At 44.8% G+C, this 19,915-nt stretch overlaps 1 protein-coding gene and 1 long non-coding RNA gene across 11 annotated transcripts in view; both read left to right on the top strand.

The window, feature by feature from the left end:
* LOC132475056 (ubiquitin carboxyl-terminal hydrolase 2-like) overlaps nt 1–19,915 on the top strand; it is a 120,233-nt gene that overhangs the window by 89,274 nt on the left and 11,044 nt on the right. For 7 of the 9 annotated variants that reach the window (XM_060076029.1, XM_060076030.1, XM_060076027.1 and 4 more), the window contains one exon: nt 1,467–1,547. In XM_060076029.1, the coding sequence (XP_059932012.1) occupies nt 1,467–1,547 (81 nt within the window). The remainder of the gene's footprint in view (nt 1–1,466; nt 1,548–19,915) is intronic. The other 2 variants (XM_060076031.1, XM_060076035.1) reach the window with 1 other exon arrangement.
* On the top strand, nt 1,562–4,959 carry LOC132475084 (uncharacterized). 2 transcript variants are annotated; one of them, XR_009529807.1, is made up of 2 exons: nt 1,562–1,957; nt 2,050–4,959. It is a non-coding gene; the product is annotated as an uncharacterized LOC132475084 (long non-coding RNA). The 2 variants fall into 2 exon arrangements; XR_009529808.1 differs by having other exon boundaries at nt 1,562–1,961.

The raw sequence follows: 19,915 nt of genomic DNA, 5'->3' as shown, positions 1-19,915 counted from the left end.
GTGGTTCATGTTCTTGAGGGAGTCAAAGCCAAAGTTCCTTCCCCCCAATTCATTCTCAACCTTGGCTGAGATAACCCCCAATACGAGTCTCGTTGTAGAAATACCAGAGACGAGAGTCCGACAGAACGGTTATCCAAATAACAAGGAAGTGTACAACACTTACAGTCCTGGAGCTCTATATCTAAATAATATCATATAATACATAGAAATCTATATCATTTAATACATTTTATCACGGCCAAAAGCTGTGTGCGCCTCCAGACGATATAATGAATCACAAACGACTTTGTCGGGTTCTGCGACGTCTCTGGTTCTTCCACTTTCACATCAACCTGAAGTCGACTGAACCGCACACTGCCTGCTGCCGGCTGCCCGCTGCCGGGCGATGGTGCCTCGCGGCAACCGGCGGCATGACGCAGTTCATGTACTTCAGCCAGTCAAAGCCAAAGTTCCTTTCCCCCAATTCCTTCTCAACCATGGCTGAGATAACCCCCAATACGAGTCTCGTTGTAGAAATACCAGAGACGAGAGTCCGACGTGTTATGCGCCATAACGCCAGAAGCAGAACGGTTATCCAAATAATAAGGAAGTGTACAACACTTGCGTTACAGTCCTGGAGCTCTATATCTAAATAATATCATATAATACATAGAAATCTATATCATTTAATACATATTATCACGGCCAAAAGCTGTGTGCGCCTCCAGACGATATTATGAATCACAAACGACTTTGTCGGGTTCTGCGACGTCTCTGGTTCTTCCACTTTCACATCAACCTGAAGTCGACTGAACCGGGCGCTGCCTGCTGCCGGCTGCCCGCTGCCGGGCGATGGTGCCTCGCGGCAACCGGCGGCATGTCGCAGTTCATGTACTTCAGCCAGTCAAAGCCAAAGTTCCTTTCCCCCAATTCCTTCTCAACCATGGCTCAGATAACCCCCACAACAGTCTCGTTGTGGAAATACAAGACACGTCAAAGAACCGACAAGAAACACTTGCGTTACAGTGTGTGTATTCACACACACACACACACACACACACACACACACACACACATGTGGCGCTCGCACGGTCGAGTCTCATTGGCGGGCCAACGTCTCTGGGCGGGCAAGGCAGAGTAAGGGGAGGAGCTGAGATTCCTGATGACGTCATGAATGCAGACATTCCAAATCAGCGCACTTGAGCCTCCGTTTTTTCAAAGGCGAGCAGAACAGCTAGTGCTCGTTTTACACCAAACGCAAGTTTTAGCCATTGGGGGACCATAGGCAGGCTAGGGGAACTCATATTTATGTTAGAAAACCTCATAAAGTGAGATTTTCATGTCATGGGACCTTTAACAACATACTGTCTCTCCGTCCATCCTGTTTTGATCTCTGTGCTGCCCCTGGCTTCTGTGCTGTCTGCGTGATTGTGTGCGGGCGTGCCTGTGCGTGTCTGTAATGTCGCTGCCACTGTGTTTGTGCCCAGAAGGGCTACAGTGAGGTGAGCCTGATGGACTGCATGAGGCTGTTCACCAAGGAAGACGTCCTCGACGGCGACGAGAAGCCTGTGAGTGAACACACACACACACACACACACACACTAGGGCTGGGCGATATACCGGTTTTAAAATTATACCGGTATATTTTTGAAAGCGATATGTAGTTGAGACAATATCGCCATACCGGTATATTATATATTATTTTGATGTTGCCTTGCGAGCGCTATTTTATAAAGCTGACCGCTGCTCTCTGAGCCTACAAACCATGTTCAGCTGCTCAATCCCGCCCCTTATATGTACGCAGCGTTCTCCCACCCACGGACGTTTCGCATCACAACAAAACGTTTCTCGTGAGCACGAGAAAGTATCTGGTGCGCACGAGAAAGTATCTGGTGCGCACGAGAAAGTATCTCGTTCGCACGAGAAAGTATCTGGTGCGCATATCACTGTGTGTGTGTGTGTGTGTGTGTGTGTGTGTGTGTGTGTGTGTGTGTGTGTGTGTGTGTGTGTGTGTGTGTGTGTGTGTGTGTGTGTGTGTGTGTGTGTGTGTGTGTGTGTGTGTGTGGTCAGCGTGTGAGTGCAGTGGACGAGCGAGCGGTAGCGTGCATGTAAGTTTAGTGAAGTAATGATCGAGTCCGGTTGTGTGTAAAAGAATAAAGCACCCGGCAAGAATCGGTGGCCGCTTCATTCCGACCCGATTCCGACCTATAAGCAGACCCACTGCCGGTCAAAGTAAAGGGTGTGTTGCCCCTGAGAGATCATCGGCCCTGGAGGGAACGTGTCTGGGAGCCGACAGCAGAAAGTTGTAACACTAACCATCTCGTAGTCAGAGGCAGAGCGCAAGAAAGTAGTACGTGCTCCAATAGTGCAAGATAAAAATAAAGCACATTAATTTGAATGATTTTAGCTTGTGTGTGATTTATCGCGGGCACGGACACGCACAAGCTAAAATCATTCATATTATAGAAGAGGCTGTCAAGGAAAACAGGATTTCTTGTCTCCGATGACTTCTTTGGTATCACTCCGCAAATAGTCTGGTAACTTGTCAACTCCAGCGTCTTCGGTTGCTATGCGACTATCTAGTCTTTGGCAGACTATTTCTCTGCTGATCAACACTACGAATGCTGGTTACAAATAAATTGTAAAAAGACACACCATGAAGTTATTTTTTCGTTTAGGCAAGTAGCCGTGTAATAATCGGGATAATGTATAGAACGTCGTCGGTCATTATTGAAAATAAGCCCCTTTAGGTCGGTGTCCTGTTCGCCTTGTCGGGGCTTATTTTCCCGATAATGACCGGCGTTCTTTACATTATCCCTTACATATCTGTTGTTAAAGCACAGCTATGCTTCGTTGAGCAAAAAAAAAAGAAAACACTAAATAAATGGTTGATAGTGGCGTGGAGTTAAAACTACACACTTTACCTGTTTTGTTCAAAATATCGTTATAATATCGTATATCGCCATTCAAACAGAAAATATCGAGATATGAGTTTTGGTCCATATCGCCCAGCCCTAACACACACACACACACACACACACACACACACACACACACACACACACACACACACACACACACACACACACACAAACATGTCCGAACCCCAGACCAAACCCACTACTAGGGCTGCAACAACGAATCAAAAATAAAAAAATAAAAAATAGTATTCCAGTTTTTAAATCCATGTTAAAATTGGCAGGTTATAGAGCTAGTTGGCTTAAAAAAAAGTGACAAACAGTGGCAAATGTGATGTGTTCAGGTCGGCTCAGTAATATGATTGTTGTGTTCAAATGCAACACAAAAAAAAAAGAAATTTGATATTTTGGCAAAAATTTGTTTTCCCAGCAATATAAAATAGATAGTAAAGATGGAATTATGACCTCTTTAACGTCCTATTATCTTGAGCTATGATCATCTTATCAGCAATTAAAGCAATAATACATTTCAACAAAATAATAGAAAAGTATCAATAGTGTTATCAATATACACTTGGATCGTTAAGGAGTCTCGAAAATGAAATAAACATTAACGATCTCCTGTCATCTGAGAGAAATTAACATGATTTAATTTATTTTTAACCGTTAGTATTTACCGGTTAAAGATCTTATTTTTTTTTATGTTATCCCATTTATGTCATTAAAAGTAATACATCATTTAATATTACTTTTAATTGTTCCGCGACGTTGGAGCAATAACCTGGTGTTTTTACACTTCAGTCTGCACTGTGAATTTGAAGTAATGTTCAGTTTTTTTTAATAAAGTTACAAAAACAAATGTTTCTTTTTTGATCCGATTCATCGATTAATCGATTATTAAATTCATCGTTAGTTGCAGCCCTACCCACTACCCATCACTACTATATCATATTGACCTTGCTCTCCATAGACAGACCAGTTTAAGCTCCACTGCCTCAACAGATAACGCTCCGACAAGTTCTTGGTCAAGCAAACAAAGCAAAGTTTAAAATTAGAAACTACTTCATGTGTTCCACTTTCCTTTCGGGTAATGGGCTAATTCACCCCGAGGAAGCTGTTATGATGTTTCAGAGTTACACAGCCCTGCAGGTATGTTGGCCGGCAGCACATACATAGTAGCCTGGCACCGCCCACCTACCTACTTCCGCTAAATTTTCATTTCACTTCAGTACTAGGTCTGGGTCTGCTTAATATGAATGCGTTCCATGGAAACCAGATTTCTGGCGGTCCAATCAGCGAACATAGGGAGTGGCTGAGAACGATGACGTCTAGGTTGCGCGCCAGTTTCAGTTGTAGTCAGACGAAGACAATGGAGAAGGATACCAGAGAAGCCATTCGGTCTGTTGTGAGATAGCTGCCGAAAATCGATCAATTAAAGCCGGAGCAAGAACAAGCTTTCCAGAGTTTTGTTTGTGGCCATGATGTTGTGGCGCTTCTCCCCACCGGGTTCGGGAAAAGTTTGATTTTCCAGCTGGCTCCGTTAGTGGTGAAGGAGCCGGTCCCATCGCATGACATACGTCACGACCAAACACTATGCGATTGGTTATGGCAGATCCAGAGTGGCACTGGGCAGATCCAATCATTTTAAAACTTCTACAGACACCCGCCTCCAAGTGAGTGAACATTTGTCAATTGAGCACTTCCAGACCTTCTGTACAAATGAAATGAGGTACGATGGTCTGGTAGGACCAGGCTACATACATAGTGCGCCTTGTTAAACATTATAAATATTATGAAGTTTATAATGTCAATCTATAAGGCCCCAGTGGCCTTCCATCCCCTACTGTGGTTTACTGCTGCCACTTAACCCTTCAGTCGCGGTCCCTTGTTTCAGGATGTGGTACTGCAGTACAGAACCTAGAGTATAGTAGAATGGTACGTATGGTATGCTGTAGCACACATTATTTCTTGTGTTCTTCAGAATTCCGGACCAATCTAGTTTCTGGTTGGTTTTGATTTAGTAAAAAGAAAGCTTGCAACATTTAAATATGTTTGACACAGACATTTTTTTTCAGACTAGGGAAATCCCCTTAGAGGTTAAAGGGCCAAAGCACAGCAGAGCTATCATTTTAGTGTAATAAATGCTCTCTGAAGTTGACCGCGCCCCCTGCTGCATAAAATAATTTCAGACCTCTCCTGGATTACCGTCCATTGATCAAATTTATTTTTTAATGGGTTCAGGGAATCCATCGTGCCTGTCAATCACATTGTGCAAACTGCGTTATTGTATGTGCGAGAATGCAGCACTTATCAGTGGCAGGCTGATGCGGGGAGGCCGGGAGGTAGCAGGTTTACTTGTCATATGCACAACAATTCCAGCAGCAGTTGCTGGCAATGAATTATTCATTGCCAGAAATAAGTAATAGTAATAATTAGCATAAAATTAAAAGATAATAATAATAGCTGTAAATGAAATAGAATACTGGACATACAATAATTAGAATTAAAAAAAACAACGTACTACTATAATAGCAGGCCTGTCGCACCAGTAACTCATGTTACTCAAGTGGGCATGTGCCAAGCGCGAAAGTATATATACACCTCAAGCACGCACATGTGCATGAACATACATGGAAACTAACGCACATTCGCACACACACACACACAAACAAGCACGCGCACACACTGTACGTCAACACAAAGGCAGCGACACATACACGGAAGCGTACACACACACACACACACACATGCACTGGTAAGACGTTTAACGGCTCCGCCTTCGGCACACGCGCAGGTAAAAACACACGCAAGCACGCACATGCCCATGAACTAGGGGTGTAACGGTACACGTATTTGTACCGAACCGTCACGGTACAGGCACTTCGGAGCGGTTACAGAGGTGTACCGCGGTACGTACATAGCGTTAATATGGCAAATGTAAAGGCTTGTTTTGCGATGCGGAATTTACGGACTCTGTAATCCAACTTTTGCTACCGTAGTGCCACTCGATAGCGGAGTCTATCAATTCATGCTACCCATCAGAAAATGCTACCTTACGTCACAAATGTGAAGTAGGGCGCATGTGATTTGTAGAAACAATCGCCTCTATCAAATATGCTCCCACTGCAGAATCACGTTATTTTACGTCACTACTCACCCTATGTACACTGTATGAATATGGGGAGCATATTTTGATGCTTGTTTATAACGTCTTTATTTAAGATAGCAGGAGTACAGTTGTTCTTCCAATTTCTGCTACCCAGTGGTTCTGCGCATGCGCATCTTGAAAAACCCGATCCTGATCCATCAGTTTCTGATCCATCAGTTTCTGCTACCTTTTAGGCTGATATGGAGTATTTTCTTTAAAACATGTTTTTAACTGCCAAATTATCTTACGCATTTTCACCTCTAAGCACGTAAATATGTGCACACTTCTGATGAATGTCGAAATAAGATGATATATGTGTTATCTTTACGGGTCTACTCTGGGAGCGGAGAAAGATTTCGTCGGTTGAGGGGGAGGTGGGGGGGACATCTTGTCTTGTTATAACAAGATATTTATCGTGTTACATAAATTCTAAATACTTGTGTTTGTAAAGCTATGGGGGAAAGATTGAAACAATCGTTTGACCTCCTGCCGCTGGGAACATTCCCGGATGTCTTTGATAAGTCCCAGAAATTAAACCTTTAGGAGGTATGCTTCAAAATTTAAGTTAAATGGTGAGTATCTGAAATACATGCTTGTTTATAACCACTACTCACCCTATGTACACTGTAAGAATATGGGGAGCATATTTTGATGCTTGTGCATAATGTCTTTATTTAAGATAGGAGTACCCAACACATTCTCACTCCGAACGCGTCGATTTTTGACGAACGGTCAGTGACTTTGGCTTCAGTTTCTGACGCAAAAGGGTACCCTTGCGCTTCTTTTTTCGACGCATGGGGTTTTCAACTCGTTACAATGTAACCCCTTCACGGGGGACCCGATGGCTGCACATAGAGACGCTATGAGCATTCATCCCATTGGCTAACGGAGGACCTTGCGCTTCTTTTTTCGACGCAGGGGTTTTACCACTCATTACAATGTAATCCCTCCACGGCAATATATGAAGCTATGAGCATTCATCCCATTGGCTAACGGAAGAGCCGATGGCTGCACATAGAGACGCTATGAGCATTCATCCCATTGGCTAGCGCAGGACCATGTGCTTCTTTTTTCGACGCAGGGGGTTTTCCACTCATTGCAATGTAATCCCTCCACGGCAATGTATAAAGCTATGAGCATTCATTCATCCCATTGGCTAACGGAAGTCCCGATGGCTGCACATTAACGGCGATATTACAGTGAAATCTGTGACATTCCTCAACACAACTACACCAACGTGTCCTTGTTAATTACACAACATGTGTGGGTTAAGTTTATGGGTATCAGTTGTCCTGTTTTGTGCTTTGATTGAGAGAAACAATCGTTTTTTTGATCAGTGCTGGGTAGCTGAGGTCGTTGCTATAGAGACCAAGACAGACAGAGGAACCCTTTCTCATCAAAATTACGTTCCCTGAGAACTATTCGGCATTCTCAATTACGTTTGTCTAAAAAACGTATTTTGTCCGTGATTATGTTTTATTGAACATATCGTAAATACGAATTTGTTCTCAGCCCATTTTTTGCCATTTATTTACCGTGTTACTATGGCAGATAGGGCTGCAACTAACGATTATTTTAATAATTGATTAATCGGTCAATTATTTTTTCGATTAATCGATGAATCGGATAAAAGAAAATAACATTTGTAATTGCCGCATCTTTATTCAAAAACTGAACATAACTTCAAATTCACAGTGCAGACTGAAGTGTAAAAACACCAGGTTATTGCTCCAACGTCCCGGAACTATTAAAAGTAATATTAAACAATAAAACAATTAAAAAAACATAACTGGGATAACACAAAGAAAAAACATACAATGTATGATATACTTTTATATGTATATAAGGGATGTCCATGGTTAACCGGTCAAACCTATTGATACCATTTTTGAGACTCCTTGAAATAAAACTTCTTTACTATCTATTTTATATTACTGGGAAAACAAGTTTTCACCAAAATCTCAATTATTATTTTTTTTTTTCTGTTGCATTTGAACGCATCAACCATATTACTGAGCCGACCTGAACACATCACATTTAACACTGTTTGTGACCATTGGTCAGTTTTTATTTTTTAAGCTAACTAGCTCTATATCCTGCCAATTTTAACATGGATTTAAAAACTGCATCACTATTTTTAACTTACGGGACTTTCTACACCGTCCGGTTGTGTGATTACTACCGCTGCTTTGAATGACGCACGCGGTGCCGACTCCGAGCCCGTATGCACAACGTCTGCAGCAGCAGCAGCTGACAGTTTTCGGTTGGACTACTAGACGGATACTGAGTTTAAGGAGTTTTTTTAACCCAAAGACAGTGAAGGTACAACACTTTTATGTAGGCCTACAGTCCAGTGTTAAGATATGACCAAAATACAAGCTGTGGTCGCTCACACTAAAGCTCGATGTGGGCGTGCATGAACCATGATCCAACATGTCGGCGGCTGGCTGTAAAGGGAGCGTGTCTATGTTCCCCGGGTCCTATGTTCCCCTCTTTGTATGAGACTGGGGCACATAGGACCCTTTTTTTAAAAAAGGGTCCAATGTTCCCCGCTTTTCCCAAAAAGGGTCCTATGTTCCCCGATATGTATGTGACCGGGGAACAGACCGGGGAACCGGGGAACAGACCAGTAACAGACCGGGGAACATAGAACCCTTTTTTTGAAAAAGGGTCCTATGTTCCCCGGTCTGTTACTTTTTCCACCATAACTGCCAAATTCCAGCAGAGATAACTACCATTGGATGTCTTTACCTTTTGTGGAAGAGGGAGAGACGTCGGAGAACCTGACGCAGTCTATTCATACGCCGGTAAACAAACCCTGAGAAGCCCAAGCCCTAAGAGCTCCCGTAGTATTATTGGCCGTGATATTATTATACAATTATATTATATTATACACTATTATATAAAGAGCTCCGGGAGTCGCAAACGGCAGCAATCACTTTCTCCTCCATGCTGCAGTTCACCCCGGACTGCGCTGCACTGAGTTGGCCGGTTGAACGCTGATTGGCTGTTACGTTACACATGTCACTCAGTGGCCACGCTGTTGAACGCCGATTGGCTGTCATCACGCGAATGTCGCGTCAAAGTTTAAATATTTTTAAAGATTGATTGATTTTCCCAAAAAGGGTCCTATGCTCCCCGGTATGTATGGCTACAGGGGAACATAGGACCCTTTTTGGGAAAAACGGGGAACATAGAACCCGGGGAACATAGGGATGACCCCGCTGTAAACAGTGCTGCGCCTACGAGTAACTTATTAATCGCGCGACACAACGAATCGACGACCAAATTCGTTGCCAACGCATTTAGTAATCGATTTTTATCGATTTGATCGATTCGTAGTTGCAGCCCTAATGGCAGAATAAAGAATAAATTCATGCATTATCATTCAACTTGAACATGTGTTTTTACAGTATAGAGTGGTGGAGGGATGACGTGTGTTGGCCAACCCGGAAGTGAGCGTCGCCCTCGGTTCCCTTGACAAAAAGCCAACAGGTTTTTCCATTGGATTTTGGATTATTGCAGAAAAATTTGCATCTTTGAAGCCGCTCCTCAAAAACTGAAAATAAATAAATAAATAAAAATAACCGTGCTTCAAAGAACGAAATGTAAACTAATGCATTCTGAATGGGAGTGTTTCTCCGATTTTTCCATGCTACACAGAACGAAATGTAAACCCATGCAAATAAAGACTTCATGGTCCTAATAATTTAAACATCATTAATCTCCTGAGTGTGTAGGGTGTAGGGGTGTGATGATACACCAGCTCACGAGACGAGACGAGACACGATATTGGGTTCACGAGAACGAGACGAGATGAGATTTTAAGAAAACTACAATGACAAATTATGTGACTGGACCAACAGACTTTTATTTAATCAAGTCGCGCATTTATTTTGAAATGTTTTATTATAACTCTTTACATGCATGAAATTGAAACTAAAACTAAAATTTATAAAAGTTAAATTAAAATAAATTAAATTAAGTAATTCTATTTTTTTTCAATTGCAAACAATATTATGTGCAAAACCAAATCAAAGTACCCAAAATGTACTTTGATTAAAGGTATTCGTTTTCGCGGTTATTCAGCCTCTTCTTCTCCTCCGGAAAAACCATAATGCATTGCATTATGGTATACGGGAGTAACATGTAGGCTACATCGTATGTACACTCAAATTTTAAGTGCACTATATAGTGCATGAAATTAACCACTGAGAATTCGAACACCACTACAAAATGGCGAGCACCCTAAATAGTACACTCTATCCGTGATAGGGAACGATTTCGAACACAGCTTATGGCTGCTTTCGATGCTTCCCCTGCTTCCCCTCCTTCTCCTCATCTTCTTTTCCTTCTCCTTCTTTAGGTTCTGGCAGGCTAGATGTAGCAAAGGCGCATTACTGCCCCCACAGGCGACAAATAGAAGTTTGGATAAATCACAAATCTCGCGAGACCGATTTTTAACGCGACGGGTAATATCGTTAAGTTTAATCTCGCGAGATCTCGTCACACCCCTAGTAGGGTGGAATTCTATTTTTTTCAACGGGGATGCATCCAGTCACTTGACCGCAATGGTTGCTATGGTGGTTGCTATCGACCGCCCCCTCTAAAAACCACGCGGCCCCTCTAAAAACCACCATGGCTCTAAAAACCACGCGGCAAAAGAGCTGCCGTCAATTGTGTTGTTTTTGTCGTAAACTAGGGTCCGATGGTTAAAAAATAGACAGATATTCCAAGGTATCATTAAAAGGCAGCTTGGATGTTTTCATTTTCTGCAGTTTAGACTTCTTCTATAACCTATTTTTTAAATCAAAACACCAAGCTCATTGATTTAACGAGGCAGGATTATTTGAAACAATTTATTCAATAATTATTTGTGAGAGGTCATTCCTTCTCCTGAGTTTGCTTCCTATTTATGTCTAGTGTACACTCCTACTGTCCACAAGCATACCTCCCCCCCCTCCCCATATGGATTTGGAGAATTGTTGCCACGTCCCCGTGGTGGAGGTATCATATATATGAAAGAGGGCATTCAATTATACTACAATGATCAATTAGGAGGCCGAAGCCCTAAAGGAAGTGATGCAATAGGTGACTGAGTCGAGAAAATTTAAGTAAGCTGTACTTTGGGGTCTCTTATATATCAAAGGGGGTCTCAAAGGACACAAACGCTTCAACCTGTGGCTCCAGCCCTACAGGAAATGACTCAGCAAGTGCTCCATCTCGTTGCACCTCACCCAGCGGCTCGCTTGCAAGATTTTGGCCTGAAGTTCTTCCCAGACCTACACAGTAGTCATCCAATATGCATATCTGAGAATCAGGCCTCTCTTTAATAATGACAAAAAAGTTATGAGAGAAATACACATTAACTTTTGTTGTCTCATAAGCGGCGTGGTGCCGGCTCCTTTTGACCTTTTGACCCCATACTTCTGGGGGAATAGCTGAATCAATTCATTAGTCAATCAGAAGTATGTAAATATCTTCCCGGTGGCGTAAGAGGGCAAACAAGGTGTCCTTCAACATCTACTTCCAGGCGATTGCAACGGTGCCACACATGAGCATATTCGAACATGTTTAATGGTAGAAATTAGCTGTCGAAATTGGAGGCCTTAATCAATAATGAGCAGCTATTGATTTGCTTCCCGATAGAAATTTGTGACAAATTATTTAGCATCTACACGTTGAGCTGAGTCCAATGACACCAAGCATGACACTCTAGCAAATGGTAACATGTATTTTACATGGTACACCTATGGTCTAGGACATGATTTCGGTGTGGCAAGAGGGCGAGCTTGATCTCATTGGACTCAGCTTAACGTGTAGATGCTAAATAACATGTAATTGTCAAAGATCTCCATCAGGAAGCAAATCTATAGCTGGTCATTATTGATAAAGGCCTCCAAAATCGACAGATAATTACTACCCCGAAACATATTCAAATATGATCATGTGTGGCACTGTTGCAATCGACTCGAAACGTAGATGTCAAAGGACTACTTGTTTGCCCCGTTACGCCACCGGGAAGATATTTTCATACTTCTAATGGATTGATTCATATTTTAAGGTTCTCGGAGTGAGACTTTAAGCGGCTGCAGCAGAAGTGTTGAGACGAAAGATGATATCAAGACATTTATAGAATATTCCCATTCACATTATGATTCTTCGTCATAACTATCCGACCAAACATTCTTCACATTCACCGAGCGAAGATTATGAAAGTCCAGGCCCCCCCTTCCTGCACTCGGGGTCCGACTGGGCCAAGTTTCGGGGAGGAAGGGCCCCCCCTTCCTGCCCTCGGGGTCCGACCGGGCCAAGTTTCGGTGCGGGGGTCCCAGTTAGGCCCTAGAATAAGGTATTCAAATTTCAGGGCGGTAGGACCTTCCTATCTCAAAAACAGTTTTTCCACCACATTCTGAACCATTAGGTCTTGCAGGCAACACTTCTGAGGGGCTTTGTCCAAATGACAGTCCATTTGGGAAAACTTTTTTTGGATGCTTGTGGACAGTAGGGGTGTAGACTAGACATAAATAGGAAGCAAACTCAGGAGAAGGAATGACCTCTCACAAATATTTATTTAATAAATCGTTTCAAATAACCCTGCCTCATTAAATCAATGTGCTTGGTGTTTTGCAGGTTATAGAAGAAGTCTAAACTGCAGAAAATAAAAACATCCAAGCTGCCTTTAAGGATACCTTGGAATATCTGTCTATTTTTTAACCATCGGACCCTAGTTTACGACAAAAACAATAGAATTGACGGCAGCTCCTTTGCCGCGTGGTTTTTAGAGCCATATAAGGATTAGAGGGGGTGGTCGATAGCAACCACCATAGCAACCATGACGGTCAAGTGACTGGATGCAGCCCCGTTGAAAAAAATAGAATTCCACCCTACACACTCAGGAGATTAATGATGTTTAAATTATTAGGACCATGAAGTCTTTATTTGCATGGGTTTACATTTCGTTCTGTGTAGCATGGTTATTTCTATTTATTTATTTATTTTCAGTTTTTGAGGAGCAGCTTCAAAGATGCTAATTTTTCTGCAATTATCCAAAATCCAATGGAAAAACCCGGAACCGAGGGCGACACTCACTTCCGGGTTGGCCAACACACGTCATCCCTCCACCACTCTATACTGTAAAAACACATGTTCAAGTTGAATGATAATGCATGAATTTATTCTTTATTCTGCCATAACAACACAGTAAATAATTGGCAAAAAATGGGCTGAGAACGAATTTGTATTTACGTTATGTTCAATAAAACGTAATCACGGAAAAAATATGTTTTTTAGACAAACGTGATTGAGAATGCCGAATAGTTCTCTTGGAACGTAATTTTGATGAGAAAGGGTTGCTCTGTCTGTCTTGGTCTCTATAGCAACGACCTCAGCTACCCAGCACTGATCAAAAAAACTATTGTTTCTCTCAATCTGTAGACTCATCACTGTGCGGCAAGACCCGAGGTGGCGGACTGTGTGTTTACATCAACACTGACTGGTGCAAAAATTATATGATATAGATATCTATGTATAATATGGGTTTCTAAGAGCCATTGCGATACATCCACCGTAAACAGAGCGCATGGTACCGTGGCTACAAGCTGCTCAGGGCCAGGTGATAATATATATTATATGATATAGATATCTATGGATAATATGGGTTTCTAAGAGCCATTGCGATACATCCACCGCAAACAGAGCGCATGGTACCGTGGCTACAAGCTGCTCAGGGCCAGGTGATAATATATATTATATATTATATTATATAGATATCTATCTATGTATAATATGGGTTTCTACGAGCCATTGCGATACATCCACCGTAAACAGAGCGCATGGTACTGTGGCTACAAGCTGCTCAGGGCCACACCCCCACCCCCCTCCTTGACCTGCCTTGACACGCCCACCGTAACCAGAGCGCATGGTACTGTGGCTACAAGCTGCTCAGGGCCACACATTAAAATAATGTCAAAGACGTTATAAACAAGCATGTATTTCAGATACTCATCATTTAACTTGAATTTTGAAGCATACCTCCTAAGGTTTAATTTCAGGGACTTATCAAAGCCATCCGGGTCCGGGAATGTTCCCAGAGGCAGGAGGTCAAACGATTGTTTCAATCTTTCCCCAATAGCTTTACAAACACAAGTATATAGAATTGATGTAACACGATAAATATCTTGTTATAACAAGACAAGATGTCCCCCCCCCCCCTCCCCCTCAACCGATAAAATCTTTCTCCGCTCCCACCCGTAAAGATAACACATATATGATCTTATTTCTACATTCATCAGAAGTGTGCACATATTTACGTTCTTAGAGGTGAAAATGCGTAATGTTAAACATATGTGTAAGATAATTGCGCAGTTTAAAACATGTTTTAAAGAAAATACTCCCTATCAGCCTAAAAGGAACTGATGGGTCCGCACGCAGGATCGTTTTTTTCAAGATGCGCATGCGCAGAACCACTAGGTAGCAGAATTTGATGGGTAGCGGAAATTGGCAGAACACCGCCTACGTAATCCGCGTTCGACGCGATGGTCCGTTGCTAGGCAGGTTTCAAAAAACATTCGCGCTCATTAGGGTTGCAGCGGTATACGCTATTACCGGTGTTACCGGTGTTGAGGCCAACACCGTTTACTCGGTGTTACCGGCAACACAGAGTTTTTTTTTGTTGCTTTTTTTCAGTAATAAAAAACAAATTCAGTAAAAATGAATAATATAATTATAATTAAGAAAATTAAAATGTGTAGAATAGGCCACAGTTCTGCTCTGTGCGGGAGAATTGTTGCGCCGAGAATTGACGTGCTTCCTTACAAGACGGCAATCATAGCAACGCCGGTAAACAAACCCTGCGAAGCCCAATCCCTACGTGAGCTCCCCGCGCTACGGCCATCCGGAGGCACACAGAGCTTTTGGCCATGATATTGTGATATATAAAATTATATTATACTATTATATATAGAACGTTATAAGACGCCGAGAATTGGCGCGCTGCCAGCCGCTGTCACCTAGTGTGAGAGGAGAGTTGACGGAGAAGATGGCGGTTGACCTATAGTTTCAAAGTTAATACCGTTTATACCGGTAATACCGGTGTTCACACGATTACTCGGTGTGAAAATGTCCACACCGCGGCAACCCTAGCGCTCATGTTGCCAAAGACGAAATAAGATAATAGAGATAACACTTTTTTTTACTTTATATTTGTATTGTATTGAATATAGCTAGTAAACTGAGTGTTTAAAGTGTATCATATAGCTAGCTTGTGATAATACGATGCGATTAAACAATTAAATGCAATACAAATATAAAGTTAGCAACGCTAATAAATGTCATTTGTAAAATAAATGTTATCTGTTTAATGTTATTTCTTCTTGTGACGTTCAATTAATGAGCGGGAATGTTTATGAACCTTCCTACGTCATCATTCGACCCGATCGTCCGTTGCCAGGCAACGTTCGACGCGATCGTCCTTGCCAGGCCGGTGTGGACTTTTCGAACGCGGATTACGGATTACATACAATTTTCGCCCCCGGTACAATTTTGGTGTGTCACCTCAGCAGCTCTCCGTTGGGATGTCGGATATGCAATGCAATTCGCCGCCCGATCTATCTTATATGTTGACTACAAACCATGTAAGCAGTGTTGTAAATAAACTTCCAAAGCTTTTCAAATCATGTCTGGTGTGTTATTGGTCCTTAAGGTGCAAAGTCAAACCGGAGAAGTGATTCCGGAAATGAATTTGTTAGAGGACCAATCACAGCCCTTGCCGTCTCCGTTGCGTCGACCAACAGGTCCATGTCGTCGACGGATAGTTAAGAAATATTGGATCCTCTCTGGCTATGGAGAGGGCTCTCCGTGTCTACGTACAGCACTTTAACATGTACACGCTAGGGATGGGCAACGATTGTCGAATAGTCTGAGTCACGTAGAATATCGAATAATGAATGTGACTATCGTTATTTATTACACGGCTCTTCTCAATGCTGTTGAGCGCTCCGTTGACTTTCATGGGCCTTCACAACTTCCGGTGGTGAATAGCTTCCTCGGTTGCTAAGCGACGTCAACGTCTTTGGCAGACTATTTCTCTGCTGATCAACACTACGAATGCTGGTAACAAATAAATTGTAAAAAGACACACTGTGTGAAGTTATTTTTTTGACGTGTCTAGTTCACCGTCATGGAGGCTGTGTTCAGTAAAATAAATAAATAAATAGGCTAAATAAATAAATAGCGATCCGTTTTCCTTGTGTGTGAATGTATCCGAGGTGCGTGCATGCGTGGGGGGTTCTTGATTGACAGATTTTTCCCGAACCCGGTGGGGAGAAGCGGCACAACATCATGGTCACCAACAAAACTCAGCAAAGCTTGTCCTTGCTCCGGCTTTAATTGATCGATTTTCGGCAGCGATCCCACAACAGACCGAATAGCTTCTCTCGTATCCTTCTCCATTGTCTTCCTGTTCTTCCTCTGACTACAACTGAAACTGGCGTGCGAGACGTCATCGTTCTCAGCCCTCTGTTTGCTGATTGGACCGCCAAAAATCGGGCTTCCAAGGAACGCATTCATATGAAGCAGACCCAGACCTAGTACTGAAGTGAAATGAAAATTTAGCGGAAGTAAGCAGGTGGGCGGTGCCAGGCTAGGTTATTGGTAACCACACCTGAAAATGTCGGTATAGGCTGCAGTATGACTTTTACAGAAAGGGGAAAAAAAACGTTGCAGAAACAATGCGTTACAGAGACCGAAACCCTCAATAATAATTGTAAATGAAATTTAATACTCTACATGGAATATAATAATGTGAAATAAAAAATATTTATTCGGAATATGTACGATGTAGAAGAGTTGAGTGGTTTTGTAAAATAGATTCAGCTTAAAATAGATTCAGATGTAAAATGTAAACAGACCTTTTTGAACAGATGTCGACTGTGGTGAGCTAAGTAGCTCAGCCTTATGGCCTTTGGGATGAAACTGTCCCTGAGTCTGATGGTGCGAGACCGGATGCGGTAGCGTCCACCAGAGGCATCCGGTCGGCAGCAGCAGCGACTGGAAAATTTTATTGCTGGGGTGATCAGAGTCTTTAACATTCCGGTTCTATTTCATGTAGGCTACGCCGTCTAGGCTTCGCCTTATGGGACAAGCCCATGAGGCGAAGCCTAAAATTTCAAACTATGCACCAATCAGCTGAAAATGTCAAACTATGCACCAATCAGCGTGGGCACCGCCCACATTTCCCACGGTATCGTGTCTATATAACGCGGTGTATACCGTCGCTCATCCTCCCTTTTCTTTCAGCACTTGTGCTTATCAGCGGAAAATCGAGAATACATTAAGATCTTCAGGGCCACCTGAGAGCGCTCCTGGAGCTAGGTCCTTTTCAGGACCCCTATGCGCCTCCTGTCCCGCCTCCCTGGCACCGGGTGACGGGCACTTGGCGTGCTTTCGGTGCCTCGGCGCCGACCACGCGGCTGCTATGGCGGCCCCCGTCTCCTGTGTCGCCTGCCGGGAGCTGCCTGAAGAGGGGATCCTCCCCAGGCATCTCTTCTTTTCTCCTGTGGTGGACCTCGCTGACGCCATCGACTGGACGACGACGACGGCATCATCGACGCCGACGACGATGCCTCCATGGACGACGTCTTCGGTGACTCGGCGTCCGGTTTTTCCGGCTCCCGGGTTACAACCGCCACCGTCGTCCAACGTGGGAAACCGCGCCGGATGGCCGATCTCTTCTGGAGATCATGGGTGAGGCGGTGGCCATCAAGGGGATTCCCATGTCGGCCCCGCCTCTCGTCCCCGTATCTGATGATATGCAGGGCGAGTGCTTTCGCACCCCATCTTCTTCCCGGCGGGCTACCCAGTGCCCCCTGTTCCCGCCTGTGCAGCACCTGTTCACTGCTGCCGGTGGGGACCCTTCGACCCTGAAGGCCCCGGTGAAAATCCTTCACGGTTTTCACCAACGAGGGGGGGTGGGCCGATACTCAGGCGAGGGGGATCCCTCGCCTGAAGCCTCCCCTGGCAGCGCTTCTCTGTCCGGGCGCCGGATGGCACCCTAACGAAAAGCCGCTGCCCCCCGACCGCCTCCAGAGACAGATTGTCGGCGGTGCGTTCTACCATCGTGGTTGGACAACACGTTGAGATGGGGCCATCCCATACAGTTCAAGCGTCATCCCCCACCCTTTATGGGGTTGGTGGAGACCACGCTACGGGACCCGGCTGCGAGCACGGCTCTGGCAGCAGAGGTGGCCCGTCTCTTGGTGAAGGGGGCCATCACTGTCGTTCCCCGCCCACGAGTCTCACCTAGGGTTTTATTCCCGCTACTTCCTGGTTTCCAAGAAGTCAGGGGAAAAGAGACCTATTCTGGATCTTCGCGTGTTCAACAGATTCGTTGCCACGAGGAAATTCAGAATGCTCACTGTCGGAGCGTTGCTCCGGTGTGTGAGAGAGGGCGATTGGTTCACATCCCTGGATCTCAAGGATGCTTACTTCCACGTCCCTATTCGGCGTTCTGATCATGGAGGCGGCCCCCCGGAACGCTGGGACCGGCCTGGACCCCGCTTCCTCCCGGCCTGCTGGTGGGAGGAGCCCGTGAGAATCGCCCCGAACCGGGAACGATTCTCACGGACAGACTGTTATTCCTTAGGCCACCTGCGTCCTACGCTTGTGACGCGTTCCTCCATGTTGCCTCTTTCCCCCCCTCAGCCCGGTGGCTGTAGGGTGGCGGTCGGACGGCGTATTCACATGGCCTCTGGTTCACCTACTTCTAAGAAGCGGCGTCCCTTGGAGCCTCGTGGACGGATCAGAGACTCGTTGCACGAGCCCGTGGATACGGCCGTTTGTACCGGTCTCCTGGTTCCCCACATTATCCCCTCTACCTCCCTTCAACAGTTTGTGGGAGGTGAGGAGACGGGTCTGCGCGCTGTGGCTACAGCCTGCGGACAGCGCATGCGCACAGGTGCGGCGGCCGAACGACTCGCTCCCTGTTCAGCGGGCACGAGCGCGACGTCTAGACAGCTCGTTGTTTTTACAGCGGCTGGTTCTGGTACGTCTCCTACTCTCGCTGAGCCTCCTCCCTTTCATGGGAAGCCCCCCTTGGTTCTGCCGTGTAGAGACAGCAGGGGCCGAGGAATATGGGTTATTCCTGGACGGTCTTCCTCAGCTGTCGGCTCGCCCTCTCTCCGACCGCTATGCGTGTTGGCAAGAGCGGTGCGTTCTGCTATCGTGGTTGGACACCACGTTGAGATGGGGCCATCCCATACAGTTCAAGCGTCGTCCCCCACCCTTTATGGGGTTGGTGGAGACCACGCTACGGGACCCGGCTGCGAGCACGGCTCTGGCAGCAGAGGTGGCACGTCTCTTGGTGAAGGGGGCCATCACTGTCGTTCCCCCCCACGAGTCTCACCTAGGGTTTTATTCCCTCTACTTCCTGGTTTCCAAGAAGTCAGGGGAAAAGAGACCTATTCTGGATCTTCGCGTGTTCAACAGATTCGTTGCCAAGAGGAAGTTCAGAATGCTCACTGTCGGAGCGTTGCTCTGGTGTGTGAGAGAGGGCGATTGGTTCACATCCCTGGATCTCAAGGATGCTTACCTCCACGTCCCTGTTCGGCAGAAGCACAGGAAGTTTCTCCGCTTTGCCTTTATGGGGATGGCGTACGAGTACCAGTGTCTGCCGTTCGGCTACTCCCTGGCTCCGCGCACCTTCTCAAAGTGTGTGGAGACGGCGTTTGAAACGCTCAGGCGTCAGGGAAAGAGGATTCTCTTCTACCTAGACGACCTACCTGCTTATTCTGAGCAACTCAGAGGAGACCGCGAGAAGGGACACCATGTTGGTGATAAACCATCTCTCCTTCCTGGGTTTTGCCATCAACTG

Source organism: Gadus macrocephalus, chromosome 16, assembly GCF_031168955.1.
Source record: "Gadus macrocephalus chromosome 16, ASM3116895v1".
Taxonomy (NCBI): Eukaryota; Metazoa; Chordata; class Actinopteri; order Gadiformes; family Gadidae; genus Gadus; species Gadus macrocephalus.
The sequence above is the reverse complement of the archived record's forward strand: the minus strand, read 5'-3'. Positions and strand labels throughout refer to the sequence as shown.